This window comes from Montipora foliosa, chromosome 13, assembly GCF_036669935.1.
Source record: "Montipora foliosa isolate CH-2021 chromosome 13, ASM3666993v2, whole genome shotgun sequence".
Classification (NCBI taxonomy): domain Eukaryota; kingdom Metazoa; phylum Cnidaria; class Anthozoa; order Scleractinia; family Acroporidae; genus Montipora; species Montipora foliosa.
In genome coordinates, this window is record NC_090881.1 from 6,549,418 (window position 1) to 6,564,417 (window position 15,000).

Consider the following 15,000-nt stretch of genomic DNA (forward strand, 5'->3'; position numbering starts at 1 on the left):
AGCTTGCCCTCCGCCATGCTACTCAATTTAATGTATCACAGCGCTCGTATTAAGAATGGCAATTTGGAAATACTGGACACAAAATGCGAATACAAAGACACTGAGGAAAGTGCTGCCCCAATCAGATCTAAGACGAATAAACGAATATGCGATGGGTTCGAGCGGCGACTGGAACTGACTATAATTTGACTGATGGTCCCGGATTTTCATTTGTGCTGATGGCACCTCTTTCTATTTTCGCCGAATACTTGACATTCGTTCTACCTTTAAAGCCGAAGTCTCGTGTCGTAAATTCAGTGAAGGAAATATTTTCTCCGCTTAAAAATTTGTCCTCACATACCAACCCACCCATCCCTTCATTATCATAACGGGCGAGAAAATAGGCACGTGTAACGTGCATGTGGCATTGTTTACTAGTTTCGAAAGGAAACTATAAGCCCCTATATTTCGACTGCGCGCCATTTTTAACGGAAGAGCCTGCTTGTAGGCTATAGACCTCTTTCGTAATGGCCCTCAAATAAAATATTTTTCTGTTTTAATGCTAATAAGCCTTTCAAGTCTTCTCGCATAAGGACTATCTCACAAATACCTTCTATGTTCATAAGTTCCCTGTGGGACGTTAAAGAGCCCACACATTTTGGGGGCGTAGCTAGGATTTTTCAAAGGGGGGGTCACATTCTCTCACACCCAGGGTACTTACCTGTCATCCACAGTGTTTTTGGTGAAATTGACAATTTTTCGAATGAGCAGCGAGTGTGGGGTGGGGGAGGGGGGGTTGGAACAAGCCTACAAAATCGCTGCATGCTATCAATCTCAGACAGACCGTTGATTTCAATCTGCGGTTAAAAAAATCTGATCACATGATAATATTTTTGTGGCTCTGTGGTTTCGAAAATACCGATCACATGGTGCTATATTCCTTTGTTCTTCCCACGGTCGAGAAAAGAAAAAAAATTGAAGAAAAGTTTCCATCTGCTTCTTATTTCCTCAGACAAGGCTTTTCCTGGGTTACTCGTAATAGTTTTGGCCGGTTTTACTCGCCGTTAATATCGTTTCGCGCTTTTCTCTTTGGGGAGAGCAACAGAAACTAGCGTCACAAGATCGTTATTTTCAAAACTGCAGGGCCACAAAAAATGTTACCTTGTGATCAGAATGTTTTAACCGCAGACTGAAATCAACAATCTGTGAAGTGGGCTGAAAAAAAGTCCTTGTCCACGGACGGCTGAGATCGATAGTATATGAAGTAAGGGGGTATTTACATGAGACCTTGACAAACTCAGACCGGTATGAGTTCGTATCGGCCTCCCTACATTTCTTTTTATGCGTTTACATGCCTGACAATGAACTGAGACCGGTCTGACTTTGTCTCGGTTGCTGGACTGAGACGAGAAATTCTCAGACTGGGTCCAGAAATTTCAAGCCTACATGTATGCTTTTGGGTCAGCCATACATTTATTAGGAACAACATAACATTTCATCCCGAAACCAGGCACCAAGCATCTCGTCCCGGTTTCATGTAAACAGCTGCAAAAATTTCATCCCGGTACAAGTTCAAACCGGTCTGAGTTCGTCCCGGTCACATGTAAATACCCGCTAAGTTGCAGGTAACATAAATTACTCTGTTCCAGTCTCACAGATATGGTTTGTATTATGTTGTTGACTGTCACAAAGGGGGGTGGGGGGAGGTTACAGGCACTCTAGGACCCCCCTGGCTACACCCCTGTACTATTTGATAAGAGTAGGGGATGTAGTTCCAGGTGTTGTGGCTGTCCTGTTCTCTCCAGCAGAGGTAGCCGCCTTGGCAGTGATGTCTCTAAAAAGGCTTACGGTGTATGAGACCACCTAAGCAGAAACAGCCATAAGCCAAAAAGGGACTTTGCTGAGTGCTGGAACATGCAGATGTAGATGTAGGGCAGTAGATATAATTAACACAACTAATACAAAAGAATGTAAAGGAGATCTCCATTTCTGAAAGTGATCTATTCTATAACTTACCAAGCTGAAGTGGATCCAACTGACCAAACTAGCTAACTCATTGTTGTACCCAATTCAGATCTCGCAGGGTATGGCATGCCAATTGTGGCAACATTCAATACCAAAATTCAAGTTCAATTCAATGAAATTCAATTTCAATTCCATGAAAATTGGTCAGTAGAAAATATCGATTGCGGACTACAGACCACAGACTGGGTATAAAACACAACTAAAGTATAACGCGGAAAAGGGTAACCTGATACAGACTCAGGATTATAAACAGCATTCACCTCATTCCATCTTCTGTTTGATTGCAAATTGGCCCTTTTGGCCTTGTTCAAGGTTAACCCATTGACTCCTGGGGGTTACCCATTGACGAATAAAATTGTCTGGTGATAGACTGAATAAAATCCTAAGTACGGCTGGTTTAGGCCGGTTTAGGTGTGGAGGGGTTAAATATTCTTTTGAATATTATGTTTGAAAGCAAGGCCAGAAGGGCCATTTTGCAAGGAAACAAAAGAATACTAATATGGCGGCCATTTTGGAATAAGGTGTATATAATCTGAAAATAATGCATAAAATTTAATTGTAATTTACTTCGCCAACATATCTCACAGCCAAAACAGCTCTAGCATTCCTCCCATCAGTGAAAATTTTGAAAACCAAAAATTCTTTGTCACTTTAACATTCACCCAAACGATTAATGTGAGAAACACATGAAAGATATTATGCTTGGTCAATGGGAACTCGGAAAAACCCGATACTCAGATAGCATTGAACCCATATTTCGCCCTTGCTGACCACAGAGTCTCCAGTCAACAGTCAATTGGTGGTTTAAGCATCCAACTATATCACATAGGGTTGTGGGTTCAAATCTCATCTGGGGCTCAGATTTTTCTGAGTTCCCATGTGACTATGCATATTATCTTTCATGCCTTCACCATTCAATTCTTAAAGTGAAAATTCAAAGGGCAAGACCACAAGCAATTCCCTCTGAAAAAGGGCCAACGCTTAAGGCGCGACCACAATGATACAGGGTACAATGGCCCATGTATGCCACACGAAAAATCGATAGAATCCATATCATAGCCTAAATATTCTTGCATTTTTTATGCAAAAAGCTGAAATCATTTAGAACAGTCTTTCAAACCATTTACAGCCAAACCTCCTGTAAGCAGACACCCTCAGAACCAAGGGTAAGTGTCCGCTTACGTGAGGTGTCCGCTTATGGGAGGTTGAAAAAAAAAAGGCAAAAGAGGGCATATAATACACCACGACAAGGCTATTAACTCTTTTAATGAAGACAACTTGATGGATCTAACATGAAATGGAGGCTAATGCGGGCAAATCTTTTCAAATGCAAATTAATTTGCCAGCATTAGCCTCCGTTTCATGCTAGATCCAGTCCAACCGTTAGAACACGAAACTGGCCTATTAGACTATCTTTGAGATTAGGTGATGAGGTTCCTGAAGCATGCGTTTAACTCAGCAACAGTTCATATTATGGGAAAGCGGATAAACAGAGGAGCAGTATATGGTATGGAATTGCCTTGCGAGTTTAAAGTTTCAAGGAGACAAATTTTCGTGCGACTGGCTTAAAGAAAAGTTTAAAAAGGAAAACTTTGATGTATTGTAATGAAAAAAAAGTTACTTGAAATTGAAATGACTATGTTTTGTATAGGACAGTGTGCGATTAAACCATTGAAATCAAACCCATTTCGTTAGAGATTTTCTTGATATTGTTTACTGTCCGCTTATGGGAGGATATTTTAGACTCTGTGGACCCTGAATAGATGTCTGTGTCCGCTTACGAGAGATGTCCTTTTACGGGAGGTTAAATATGTAGTGTTTTAGAGGAGAAATTGCTGGGACCGCGGTTTGGTGTCCACATACAACCAAAAATTAGCATTAGGTGAAATACACACACACTGGGTAGCAACGGCTTCTGCAAATTGCCTTTGAAGTTTCTGGTGGCCACCAGGTGTGTTAAGTATGTTGTAAGCACTTAGGTTTGTGACGTGTTTTCAAACCAGCCCTCAAAGACACGGAACAGCACATCCCCACTCATCTAAATTAAATAAGAGTACCCCTATAACCCTCACATCTTTCAGGCACTAGACATGCCTAAGACAAACATTTCACCCCAGATAGTTCCAGTACGTTGACTTGGCAACAAAAACACCCTGAGAGGCAGCAATCATTGAACACTGTTTAAGTGTTTTTATGGCCTCTTGGATAGTCTGCTCATTTCCTCAACTTTTGGTTCCTTGTCACCGGAAAGTGAATACATGTGGTCTTCTCTCCACTGTCACTGCCTCAAACTGCTACACGTAGCGGACTTTGAAACTTCTACCATCCAATGAAGCTTGCTTGCTTACAGTTTGTGACATCACGTACTCGCCTTTGGAAAGGCCTCCTGCTTTTCTTCTGGTTTTTCAATCAATGGGGACAGTGGTAATAGATAAGGGCCTGCTAATCCAACAATGATTCCAAAAAGTCCCAAAATTATCCTTGTTTTGCGCGGCAAACGCAGGTAACTTTCCAAAAATCCCATTCTCAACAGCAGAGTGAACAAGCATGTGACTGCTTGTACATTCACGGTCAGCAGCTTAACGTGGTGATTAGGGTGATTATGCGCACTGATCTACCTTGACATGAACCAGGAGTTTTTTAGATGGCGGCGGACGCTCTAGACCGGTGATTTGCAGACTTTTCCGTTCCCTACGGCCTGCAAAGACACAAACATCAAGATAACGAATCAAAAAGAAATGTCCACAAAAAGTGCAGATTCGAGACAGAGATTTTACAAAAACAAGGACAAGGATCTATCCGTAAGTGATGTTTTCACGTTGTCTGTCGTGTGGCGGGGTTATTTGAATCTCTGTTTCATTATGGCTTGCAGCTTTTCTTTAGACAATTACCAATCCTCACCGCTTTTAGTATTTTTACTGATTTTTTTTATTGAGCTTCTGCAATGCGTTATGACGTTTATTCTGACGAAGGCAGGAGAGACCTTGTGTTTCGCTGCTCAATTAAAGTGCATATTTCCGATGCATTGTGAAATCTCCTTCACCTTAGCTGGTAAACGACCAGTTATCAATGTTTTGGGTCGCTTTATTCCAGAAAAAGGGATGAAACCCTTAAGTTCGAGGATTTAACTGTTATGGTATTGAGTGTAAAACTGGGGAAGGTAATTCTGTTTACAAACATTGCTTTTGTTAATTAAATGTGCCAACCAAAAAATAAAAAGGCCCTTGGTTTCAACAACCAATGAGGCTCTGGTTGGCATATTAATGACAATTGGTGACGTCAGCAATATCTTCCCTATAGAAACTAAACAGGCGAGCTGCAAATACCAAGGCATTTGCAGCCAGCTTGCATTCAAAATGTGCTTTTGTTTCCACGGAGATCACACTATAAATAAACAAGGTTATTAAACATCACTCCTCACTAACTATTACTTCCTGTTAACCTGACTGTGATGACCTCTGGAAATACCACAGTTGAGCTGTCAATACTTTGTTTGTTTAATTCATGGTGCTCTTTGGGCTTGTTTATGATAAAAGGGAATCCTACTTTGTGTTTGGCTGTAAAGACAAGTGATTTAGCAATATTTGTGGTATACAGTGTACTGGTACCACAATAGACCTTTTCAGCTTGTACATTTTGTTTTCCCAATACAGATCATGTGATAATACTCAGGAGGCTTGGTCCTTTGTTTTGTTCATTAAAAAGAGTGCATGCAGGCATATTCATGCTTGCATGCCCTCATTTTAATGAACAAAACAAAAGACCCCACCTCCTGAGTATTATCACATGATCTGTATTGGGAAAACAAAATGTACAAGCCAAAAAGGTCTATTTTATTGTTAAGATGATCACTTTCCAAGTGTAGAAATGCTCATTTCTTCTGCCACTCACTTAATAGTTTAATGTAGATTGCATCAATGTAGGGACATTGTAACATAGCGGCACCAAATTAGCACCTATTGTATATTACATTTCGCATACGCATATGTAAGTAGGTTGGCACATTATGCATGTAACATAGCGGCACCAAATTAGCACCTATTGTATATTACATTTCGCATACGCATATATAAGTAGGTTAGCACATTATGCAAAAGCAGAGAGCACACACAACCAGGCGGTGTGTGTGAATAACAAGAATAAAACTCCATCGACATCCGACTACATGGTGGCAGCATTTTACAAGAATAATCGTTAGAGTCAAATTGAAAGAGGCCAGCGGAAGCGAATTATGGCAACAGCAACGTCTTTTGCGTCGCCACAGATGAACTGGGACGCTCCTGATCCGATAACTGCATTCGCAAGATTCAAACAAAAATGTCAGCTTATGTTCTCAAGCGTTCTCAAAGACGCCGATGACGAAGAAAAAGTGAGCTATATTTTACTCTGGTCGGGTGAAAAAGGTCTGGACATTTACAACAGTTGGACATTCACAAAGGAGGAAGAGAGGAAAAAGCCTGCCATTATTTTCGAACGGTTCGAGAATCAATTGGAGCCGAAGACGAGTCATCGAATTCACAGATACACACTACAAGGAATGCGACAAGAACAAAGCGAGCCAGTGGACGATTTTATCTCAAGATTAAAAAACCTAGCAGCAAAATGTCAATTTCGCGACAGCACCGAAGTCGAAGACAGAGTTCTAGATCAGCTTATTTGGGGGTCAGAAGTCCCTCATAGGCCGCGACAAATCATTGACCCTTGCAGGCGCTATCGAGATTGCAAGAAGCCACGAGGCGACAAGTAAACATATGAAGACACTGGCAGGAAGTAGTGAAAGCTATCAAGGGGATATAAGTGTAGATGCCATTCATAAGGAACAAGAAAGGGAATCCTGTAACAACTGCAGAAAACAACACCTGAGGAACAAATGTCCAGCCTACGGTACACTATGTCGGAAATGCGGCAAAGCTGATCATTGGCAATCTGTCTGCCGATCCAGTAAACGGAAACAATTTATCCAAGGAAGAAAGCCGGTTTTCAAAAAATCTATTCACACGATTGAAGACAGGGGCGATGAAGACAATGATGAAATTCTCACAATTAGTACAATCGAGGTTAACACCATAGAAGACACGCAACATTCGACGACACACGACACACGCGATGAAGTCTTTGCAACACTGGAAATAACCCAGCCTGAAAAGAAGCGGAAAATTAATCTCCAGTGCAAGGTGGACACAGGTGCACAGAGCAATGTTTTGCCTATCAGGCTACTTCGCATAATCGCTGCAGAGAAGTTTGATGACGAAGGAAACCTCAAACCAGAAGTACTGGAAAAGAATGAAGCCGTCCTCTCAGCATACGGTGGCTCTGTAATCAAGCAGCTTGGCACTATAAACATTTCGTGCAAGTACAAAGAGAAGAAGATTAACTGCATTTTCTATGTCACGGATACTTCAGGGCCAGCTATCCTCGGTCTAAAAGCGTGCATTGCACTAAAATTAGTCTCCCTCCACTGTACGCTAAGAACAAATCAATTACACCAGGCTGATCCAACAAGCAGCTTCAATTCCCTCCCTCAAAATCCGGGTACTTGCAAGAAAAGCTCGAGTTACATTGGAAGTCATGTACCACTGAAAGAGCGGCCATCAATCAGAAGTAAACAAGCGCTGATGGATATGTACCCAGAATGTTTTAATGGCACAGTTGGATGTTTTGATGACTACACATACCACATCACACTGGATCCTGAAGTATCACCGGTGGTCCATGCACCCCGCAAAGTACCTATAGAGTTGAAAGACAAATTACAAGCCGAATTACGTGAGATGGAAAGTCAAGATATCATTGCGAAAGTAAGCCAACCTACGGATTGGGTCAACTCCCTGGTCATTAGAGAAAAAGAAAATGGACGACTTCATTTATGCCTCGATCCCAAAGACCTGAATAAGGCGATCAAAAGAGAACATCATCCCATACCCACCCGAGAGGAAATCACACCCAAATTATCAGGAGCAAAGCTTTTTAGTAAGCTCGACGCTCGCAATGGCTATTGGAATGTCAAACTAGATGACGAGTCCTTGTACCTGACAACCTTCAATACACCATTTGGTCGGTATCTTTTCCTCAGAATGCCGTTTGGCCTACGAATGAGTCAAGATATCTTCCAGTTCAAGATTGATGAGACGTACCGTGATTGCCTGGGAGCCATTGGTATTGCAGATGACGTCACAGTCTATGGAAAGAACAACAAAGAGCATGACTTACACCTACATGAAACCATGGAACGTATCAGACAGGCCGGCATCAAGCTCAATGATGAGAAGTGCGTTATCAAAACAAAGGAGTGCAATTTCTTTGGTATGCTCTACACACCAGATGGTGTCAAACCCAGCCCAGATAAAGTCAGAGCCATAGAAAGTTTAGAACCGCCTAAAGACAAGAAGGAGCTTCACACCTTTTTGGGGATGGCAACCTACATGAGCTCATTCATCCCCAATCTAGCTGACCACACTGCCCCCTTAAGAAACCTCTTAAAGGAGAACGTTGATTTCATATGGAATCCATCACATTCGAAAGCCTTTGAGAAGGTGAAGGCATTGATGTGTACCACAACGACCTTGGCCTACTATGACAGAAGTGAACCAGTTGTCCTCCATGTTGATGCATCAATTAAGGGCTTGGGCGCAGCTCTCTTCCAAAATGACAAGCCAATAGCCTTTGCATCGAAAGCACTTACCCCTGCGGAGACCAGATATGCTAACATCGAACGGGAACTATTGGCAGTGGTATACGGCTGCGAAAAATTCCATTCACATCTCTATGGAAGATCGTTCGTGGTTAAAACAGACCATCGTCCCCTGGAACAGATCCATAAAAAGAACCTGATGCAAGCACCTCCACGCCTTCAAAGAATGCTGTTGCGTTTACAACCTTACGACTGCGTCATTAAATATCTTCCAGGAAGAGAAATCATTACAGCTGACGCCCTGTCAGGCCTTTCGCCGTTGGATGAATTTGAAGTGTCGGACATGAATGTGAAAGTTCACCATCTAATCAGAATCACCCCAGCCAAAATGGAAGAGTTCAAAAAGGAAACTGCGAAAGATGAAACCCTGCAGCTTCTAGCCCACAAAGTTATACAAGGTTGGCCTGACAGTGGGAAGAAAATCGTTTCGGCGCTAAAACCATTCTGGCCCCTACGAGATGACATATCAGTAGAAGATGGGCTGATACTTCTTGGAAGCCGTGTTATAGTACCCGAATCCTTGAGAGGCAACATCTTGCAGCAAATCCACGGAGGGCACTTTGGTATGGAAAAATGCAAACTACGAGCCAAATCCTGTGTTTAGTGGCCAGGCATATACAGAGAAATTGAAAACCTTGTAAACTCATGTTGTGTTTGCCAGAAGTACCACAATTCCCAGCAAAAGGAGCCAATGATACCAACAGAGATCCCTTCAAGACCATGGAAAACACTGAGCGCAGACCTTTTCTAAGTTCAACAGTCGTGGTTCCTCATAGTTGTTGACTATTATTCCAAGTTCCCATTTGTCAAGAAACTTCAAAACCTCACATCCGGGGCCGTTGTTAATGAAATGAAAATGCTATTCGCAGAAAATGGAATCCCAGAATCTCTTCAATGCGACAACGGCACTCAGTTTACATCCGGCGAGTTCCATCAACTGGCAAGCCAGTACGGGTTTGAAATTGTGACGTCATCTCCACATTACCCACGTGGCCATGGGTTCGTTGAACGCCAAGTCCAAACGGTTAAGAAGACGATCCTGAAGTGCAGAGAGACTAAAGAAGACATAGATCTAGCCCTGCTGGCTCTACGAACAACGCCCCGAGTTCCAATATACTGTCACCAGCTGAATTACTGAATGGCCGAGTATTTAAATCCACACTTCCTGGTAAGATCCAGCCATCAAAGAACCAAGAAGAAGTTAGAAATTGGCTCAAAGCGAGACAAGACAACCAATGCCACTATTACAACAGGAATACCAAGGAGCTCCCTGAATTACACAGGGACCAAGCTATCTATGTACAAGACCCTGTGAGAAAGACTTGGAATCCTGCTAGGGTCATAGATCAGGGAGAAACACCCCGCTCATATCTCATAGAAACTGGAACTGGTGCCCAATTGCGAAGAAATAGAATCCATCTTAGACCGAATAATGCTTCCAACAACTCGGCAAACAACTCTTCGGATTGCGTGTCCCAAAGAAGCATGACTGCACAATATTCAAGCGCCATTCTACGAGAATCCACTGCGGCAGGCAATTCAGCAAATGACCCATCAAGTGACAATTTGACTATACAGCCCTCAAGCCCCAATCCACAATGTTCTAGTGTAACAGGGGAAGCCGAGAAAGGACCAAGAAAATCCCGCGCGGGACGTGAAATCCGGGCACCGGAAAGACTTAATCTCTGACGCTTGCTTTATAGTTGATATTAGTATGATACATAAACACCAGACAGAAAATCCCTATACATATATATATATATTGTTACTAGATGTTGGCCCGAATGAAGATTTTGTGTTTGTTTGTTTTCCATTTAATTAATATAGTTTTAAGAGAAGGGGATGTAACATAGCGGCACCAAATTAGCACCTATTGTATATTACATTTCGCATACGCATATGTAAGTAGTTTGGCACATTATGCATATAACATAGCGGCACCAAATTAGCACCTATTGTATATTACATTTCGCATACGCATATATAAGTAGGTTAGCACATTATGCAAAAGCAGAGAGCACACACAACCAGGCGGTGTGTGTGAATAACAAGAATAAAACTCCATCGACATCCGACTACAGACATTGAATAGTAAGCAAATGCAATGATTAGGTTTTTATAAGGGTGAGCACATAGGCTACAATTAAATTTTGTGTTGCAGGGGTTACAAAGCAGTCAACTTTTGTGTAACTTTACAAAGTTCTTGCCAGCAGCAATTCATGTAGTTTCTTATTTTATTTATGATTTTGTCATTATGCCAGTGCTTCACGGTTCAACCCTTGTAAGCTCCTCTGTTGGTGTATTTCATAAAAGTCATGTGTACAAGACATGTATCCTGCACAGAATTTTTTCAAGCACAGACAAACGAGAGAAACTTTGTCATACAGTCCTTTTTTTATACATGTAGTTGTAACAAAACCATAACTATAATTATTTGAATCTGTACTAGCAATTCATCAATCATTCTGCTAAACTTATAGTAAGTAATTATGTCAAATTGTTAAATAACTGAAAATGTAACTCGTTAGTTTGGGAGCAGTTGCTATGACGATTGGCTGAGGCACAGTACAATCGAGCTTTGAGAAAGAAACAGGTAATTCATGCCAACCCTACAAGTGGGCATCACAAATGCACTATTACAGTGTACAAGGCAGGGCAAAGTTACCAGAAACCCAATCCTCAACTGAAAAAGGTACAGTCTCAGAAAATCAACAAAAGCCTTACAAAATCAGCTGCAGTCTGTAACAAATCACACTGCTTCATTAACATTCACTCAAAAACCTCCATTTAACCCATTGACTCCTACATGTAGGAGTGGGACTTGATAGACTTGACTTTGTCTAACGCCAGACCATTTTAGCAAGATCTGCTTAAAGGCCAGAAAATATGCAAGATAACAAATACACATAAGAGGATGTCCCTGCTCTGGGCTTTGATGGCTACCAGCTGAGCTGCACAGAGGGGGCAACCATTGATTAACATTGTATTTAGGTTAACTTAGGCTGAATTGCATTTAAGTAATCAATATACCGGTATATACATGTCATGGCCTATGGTCTCTTTGAAATACATGTACATTGTGTAAGAGTATCCTTCAAAGTTTTACTGTCTACACATGTATGTTTTCAGGCACTGAGGCAACGAAGAAATGAAGTGACAGTTGAGCTCAGAAAGGTACAACTAATTTTCATTCATCAAGGTGTGCAAGTACTTTTTCATGTTAGCCTTAGTTTCAATGTATCTTGGGTCCCTTTTTTTCATCAGGCCAAAAGAGATGATTGCATTCAAAAGAAAAGGAATGTTCCCCAGGATATTGCAGATGAAAAAGATGAGAGTTTACAGGTATAGTACATTTTAAATAGTGTTTACACATTCTTAGGCAAAATTATGGCCATTCTTTTATTATGGCCATTTCTTTTGGGGTGCAGGGATGGCGCAGTGGTGAGAGCACTCGCCTCCCACCAATGTGGCCCTGGTTCGATTCCCGGACTCGGCGTCATATGTGGGTTGAGTTTGTTGGTTCTCTACTCTGCACCGAGAGGTTTTCTCCGGGTACTCCGGTTTCCCCTCTCCTCAAAAACCAACATTTAACTTGACTTACTTTCATTGTTAATTTCAGTTTACAGTGTTGCCTTGGTTGTTCACAAGGTGAATACAATGTACATGTAGCATTGCTACGTGGACAAATCACACAGTGTCCAGCATATACAGTACAGCAATCAATTAACTTAAATCCATTGTATGGTGATTTATTCAGTGGCTAATGTGATCCAGGTGTTGAACAAAGGTCTTTTAATTTGTTTATTTTCCAAATCTTAACTCCAAAGGTGGCTTGTAGATAGTGAAGTTCTAGTTTCCAGTCGCTTATTGGACATTTTTTTTACTTTTTCCAATAACTAATACACATATTTTTCTAAGTTTCAGGGTATAAAACTATCTCTGTTGTTGTAAAATTAAACAAAAATTCACGGAAAAAAGTGTGCTGATGTTTTTCTCTTGTTCCAAAATGAAATCCTTTTTGTCTTACAGTACTTAAGGCTTTCCATTGAGATAGCAATTGTCAAATTTAATAGCAAAACAGGGCTCGAAATTGCAACCAATACAGTTGCATTTACGACTAATTTTTTTCCTTTGCGACTTGTTGTCACCTTCGCTCTTTCGAAACAAAAGGGTTAGCAGTTGCTACTTTGCTGCTACTTTTGCTAAAATAAATAAATAAATAAATGACAAAATTGTGTTGTTTCTCGCTGCAGGGCTCGACATTGCGACTCACTGATCGCCAATGCGACCAAAAATCAAGCGTTGGCGACTAGATTTTTAGAGTTAGTCGCCAGTGGGCGACTAACCTTCACCTTTTTCCTTCATCCTTTTAACCTCAAAGGCAAATCAACCGTAGTTTTGGATAAAATGCACGATTTATGGGCACAGAAATAACAAAACAAACCTACATGTACGACTCTTCTGGCTCTTCGATCTCCATCAGGGGCACCCGCACCCAACGTCAATTTTCGGAAAATATCTGTTCGGAAGACGATTCGAGATCTAGAATTTTCGGAACATTTGTTCTAAAATTTCTGGCTTCCCTGCCTGTCCTAGGATTTTCAAACATCTACAAAATGTATAATTGCCCATTTTTAACTGATTTTTGTCCTAAAAAGGTCACCTTGATTTTTCGGGAGCCTTTTTTCTGGCTGAAATTTTCGAAAAGGTAAGTTTTGATCCCTATAATTTTCGGATCACTACACTTTCAGCTAGGAAATACGAACAGATGAAAAAATTTTAGGGGATAAAAATATGCCTATATCTACCGTTTAAATACCAAAATACGTTTAACAATGCTATGTTTAAGTGGTTTTGAACTATATTCTTGTTGGGTGCCTGTGATCTCCATGTTTCCTAATCGAGCGCCATGTTTGATTCAGCAGCTGGTATTGCGGGCGCACTAAACAACACGTGCAATCATTGAAGCGTGAAGTTCACAACGAAGCCTTGGCTTTTTAGCGCTGAAAATATGGAAAACTGGGGCAAGGATCTCATGGATATACACACCAACCATAACTCTAAAAAATAACCATTCTAAATCAGTTTCTAGACCTAAATATTGCTATAGCAATAACATAAATGAAAGTTTAGACCTTATCACTGAATTGGGCACTTAGACTTAATCCGTAAAATGAGAGTTTAACCTAAGGGGACTCGTGGTGGGTATGTCCATGAGATCTTTCCCAAAACTGGTGATTGTTTATGTTCAGGTTCGTCTATTTATGTAAGCTATAGACTCGATGTTACATGGAAACTTAACAAAAGCGGAGGAAGCACAGGAAACGTGACTAAAGCTGCTTTCACATTGATTATTTACCTCGTAATGCGTAATGATATGTTTTACGAGCCCTGGCTTCCTTTTAAGTTTTAGTATCTCAGTCTTAGAAGCTTACGTGTACCTAAACTTAGGACTATGAAGAAGATTGCATGTGTACATGATCATCAGAAAAATGAAGAAAAAAATATCAGTGAAAAAAATGGCGACTAAAAGTTAAGATCTGGCGACCAAAATTTTTGGATCTGTCGCCAATTGGCGCCTTACTAAAAATGTTAATTTCGAGCCCTGCGCTGTGAATTTTCTCTGAAGAAAGTGTAATTGTAGAGTAATTTAGCTGCGATGTTATGTGCACAGCTCCATTCCTTCGATCATTCACCATTTTTGGCCGCTTCCTTACACACAAGTAATGTGGGGCCACTGACAACACAATGCAGCTGGCGACTAATGGGGAAAATTTGGTCGCCAGGTCATAAATTTTGGTCGCCAACTTTGCATGCAAGGAAAGTCAATTATTAAAAAGCACAAAAAAAAAAAGCATGAGAAAGATCTCTAAAGCCATTGCTGTTTTTCGCTTTGTCTTTAGTTTGGTGATGGTGTTCTTTAAGGTTATTTGAAATGGAGCGAAGCACAGTCCAGGTTTTCCATAGCAAGGCAAACATGGGTCCTTTATCCTTGCTTTTCACCTCTTCAAAACGTAGTTCTTTATTCTCCTACAGCTTGCGTGGCAAACAACTTACCTTTATCGCGAGTAAACGCAATACTACAATAAAATTATTGCTTAGCCTAGGCCCCACACAACCACAATGCTCGTACCAGTCTCCAACCGAGATAAATAAAAGGAGCGGCTTGTATTTGGTTCTCCAAGCCACTTTATGGTAAGGGTACAGGTTGCCTTTTGAAGGTTCCATGCAAATTTCAAATATGCGACGTCCAGGTTCATTATCAATATATCAATATCAAGCTACAGTGTAGTTTCGAGGAGGTC

The 15,000-nt window shown here is 41.1% G+C and overlaps 2 protein-coding genes across 2 annotated transcripts in view; one reads left to right on the plus strand and one right to left on the minus strand.

The window, feature by feature from the left end:
* The window catches only part of LOC137984061 (tetraspanin-7-like), a 22,864-nt gene extending 22,711 nt beyond the window's left edge, over positions 1-153 (minus strand). Inside the window, exon 1 of the mRNA XM_068831269.1 lies at positions 1-153. This exon is cut by the window's left edge and continues 58 nt beyond it. Coding sequence (XP_068687370.1) covers positions 1-17 — 17 coding nt within the window. The 5' untranslated portion in view covers positions 18-153.
* A 4,467-nt stretch (positions 154-4,620) lies between these two features.
* LOC137982100 (importin subunit alpha-3-like) overlaps positions 4,621-15,000 on the plus strand; it is a 35,716-nt gene continuing 25,336 nt past the window's right edge. Inside the window, exons 1-3 of the mRNA XM_068829147.1 lie at positions 4,621-4,805; positions 11,825-11,869; positions 11,960-12,037. Of these exons, the coding sequence (XP_068685248.1) occupies positions 4,743-4,805; positions 11,825-11,869; positions 11,960-12,037 (186 nt within the window). The 5' untranslated portion in view covers positions 4,621-4,742. The remainder of the gene's footprint in view (positions 4,806-11,824; positions 11,870-11,959; positions 12,038-15,000) is intronic.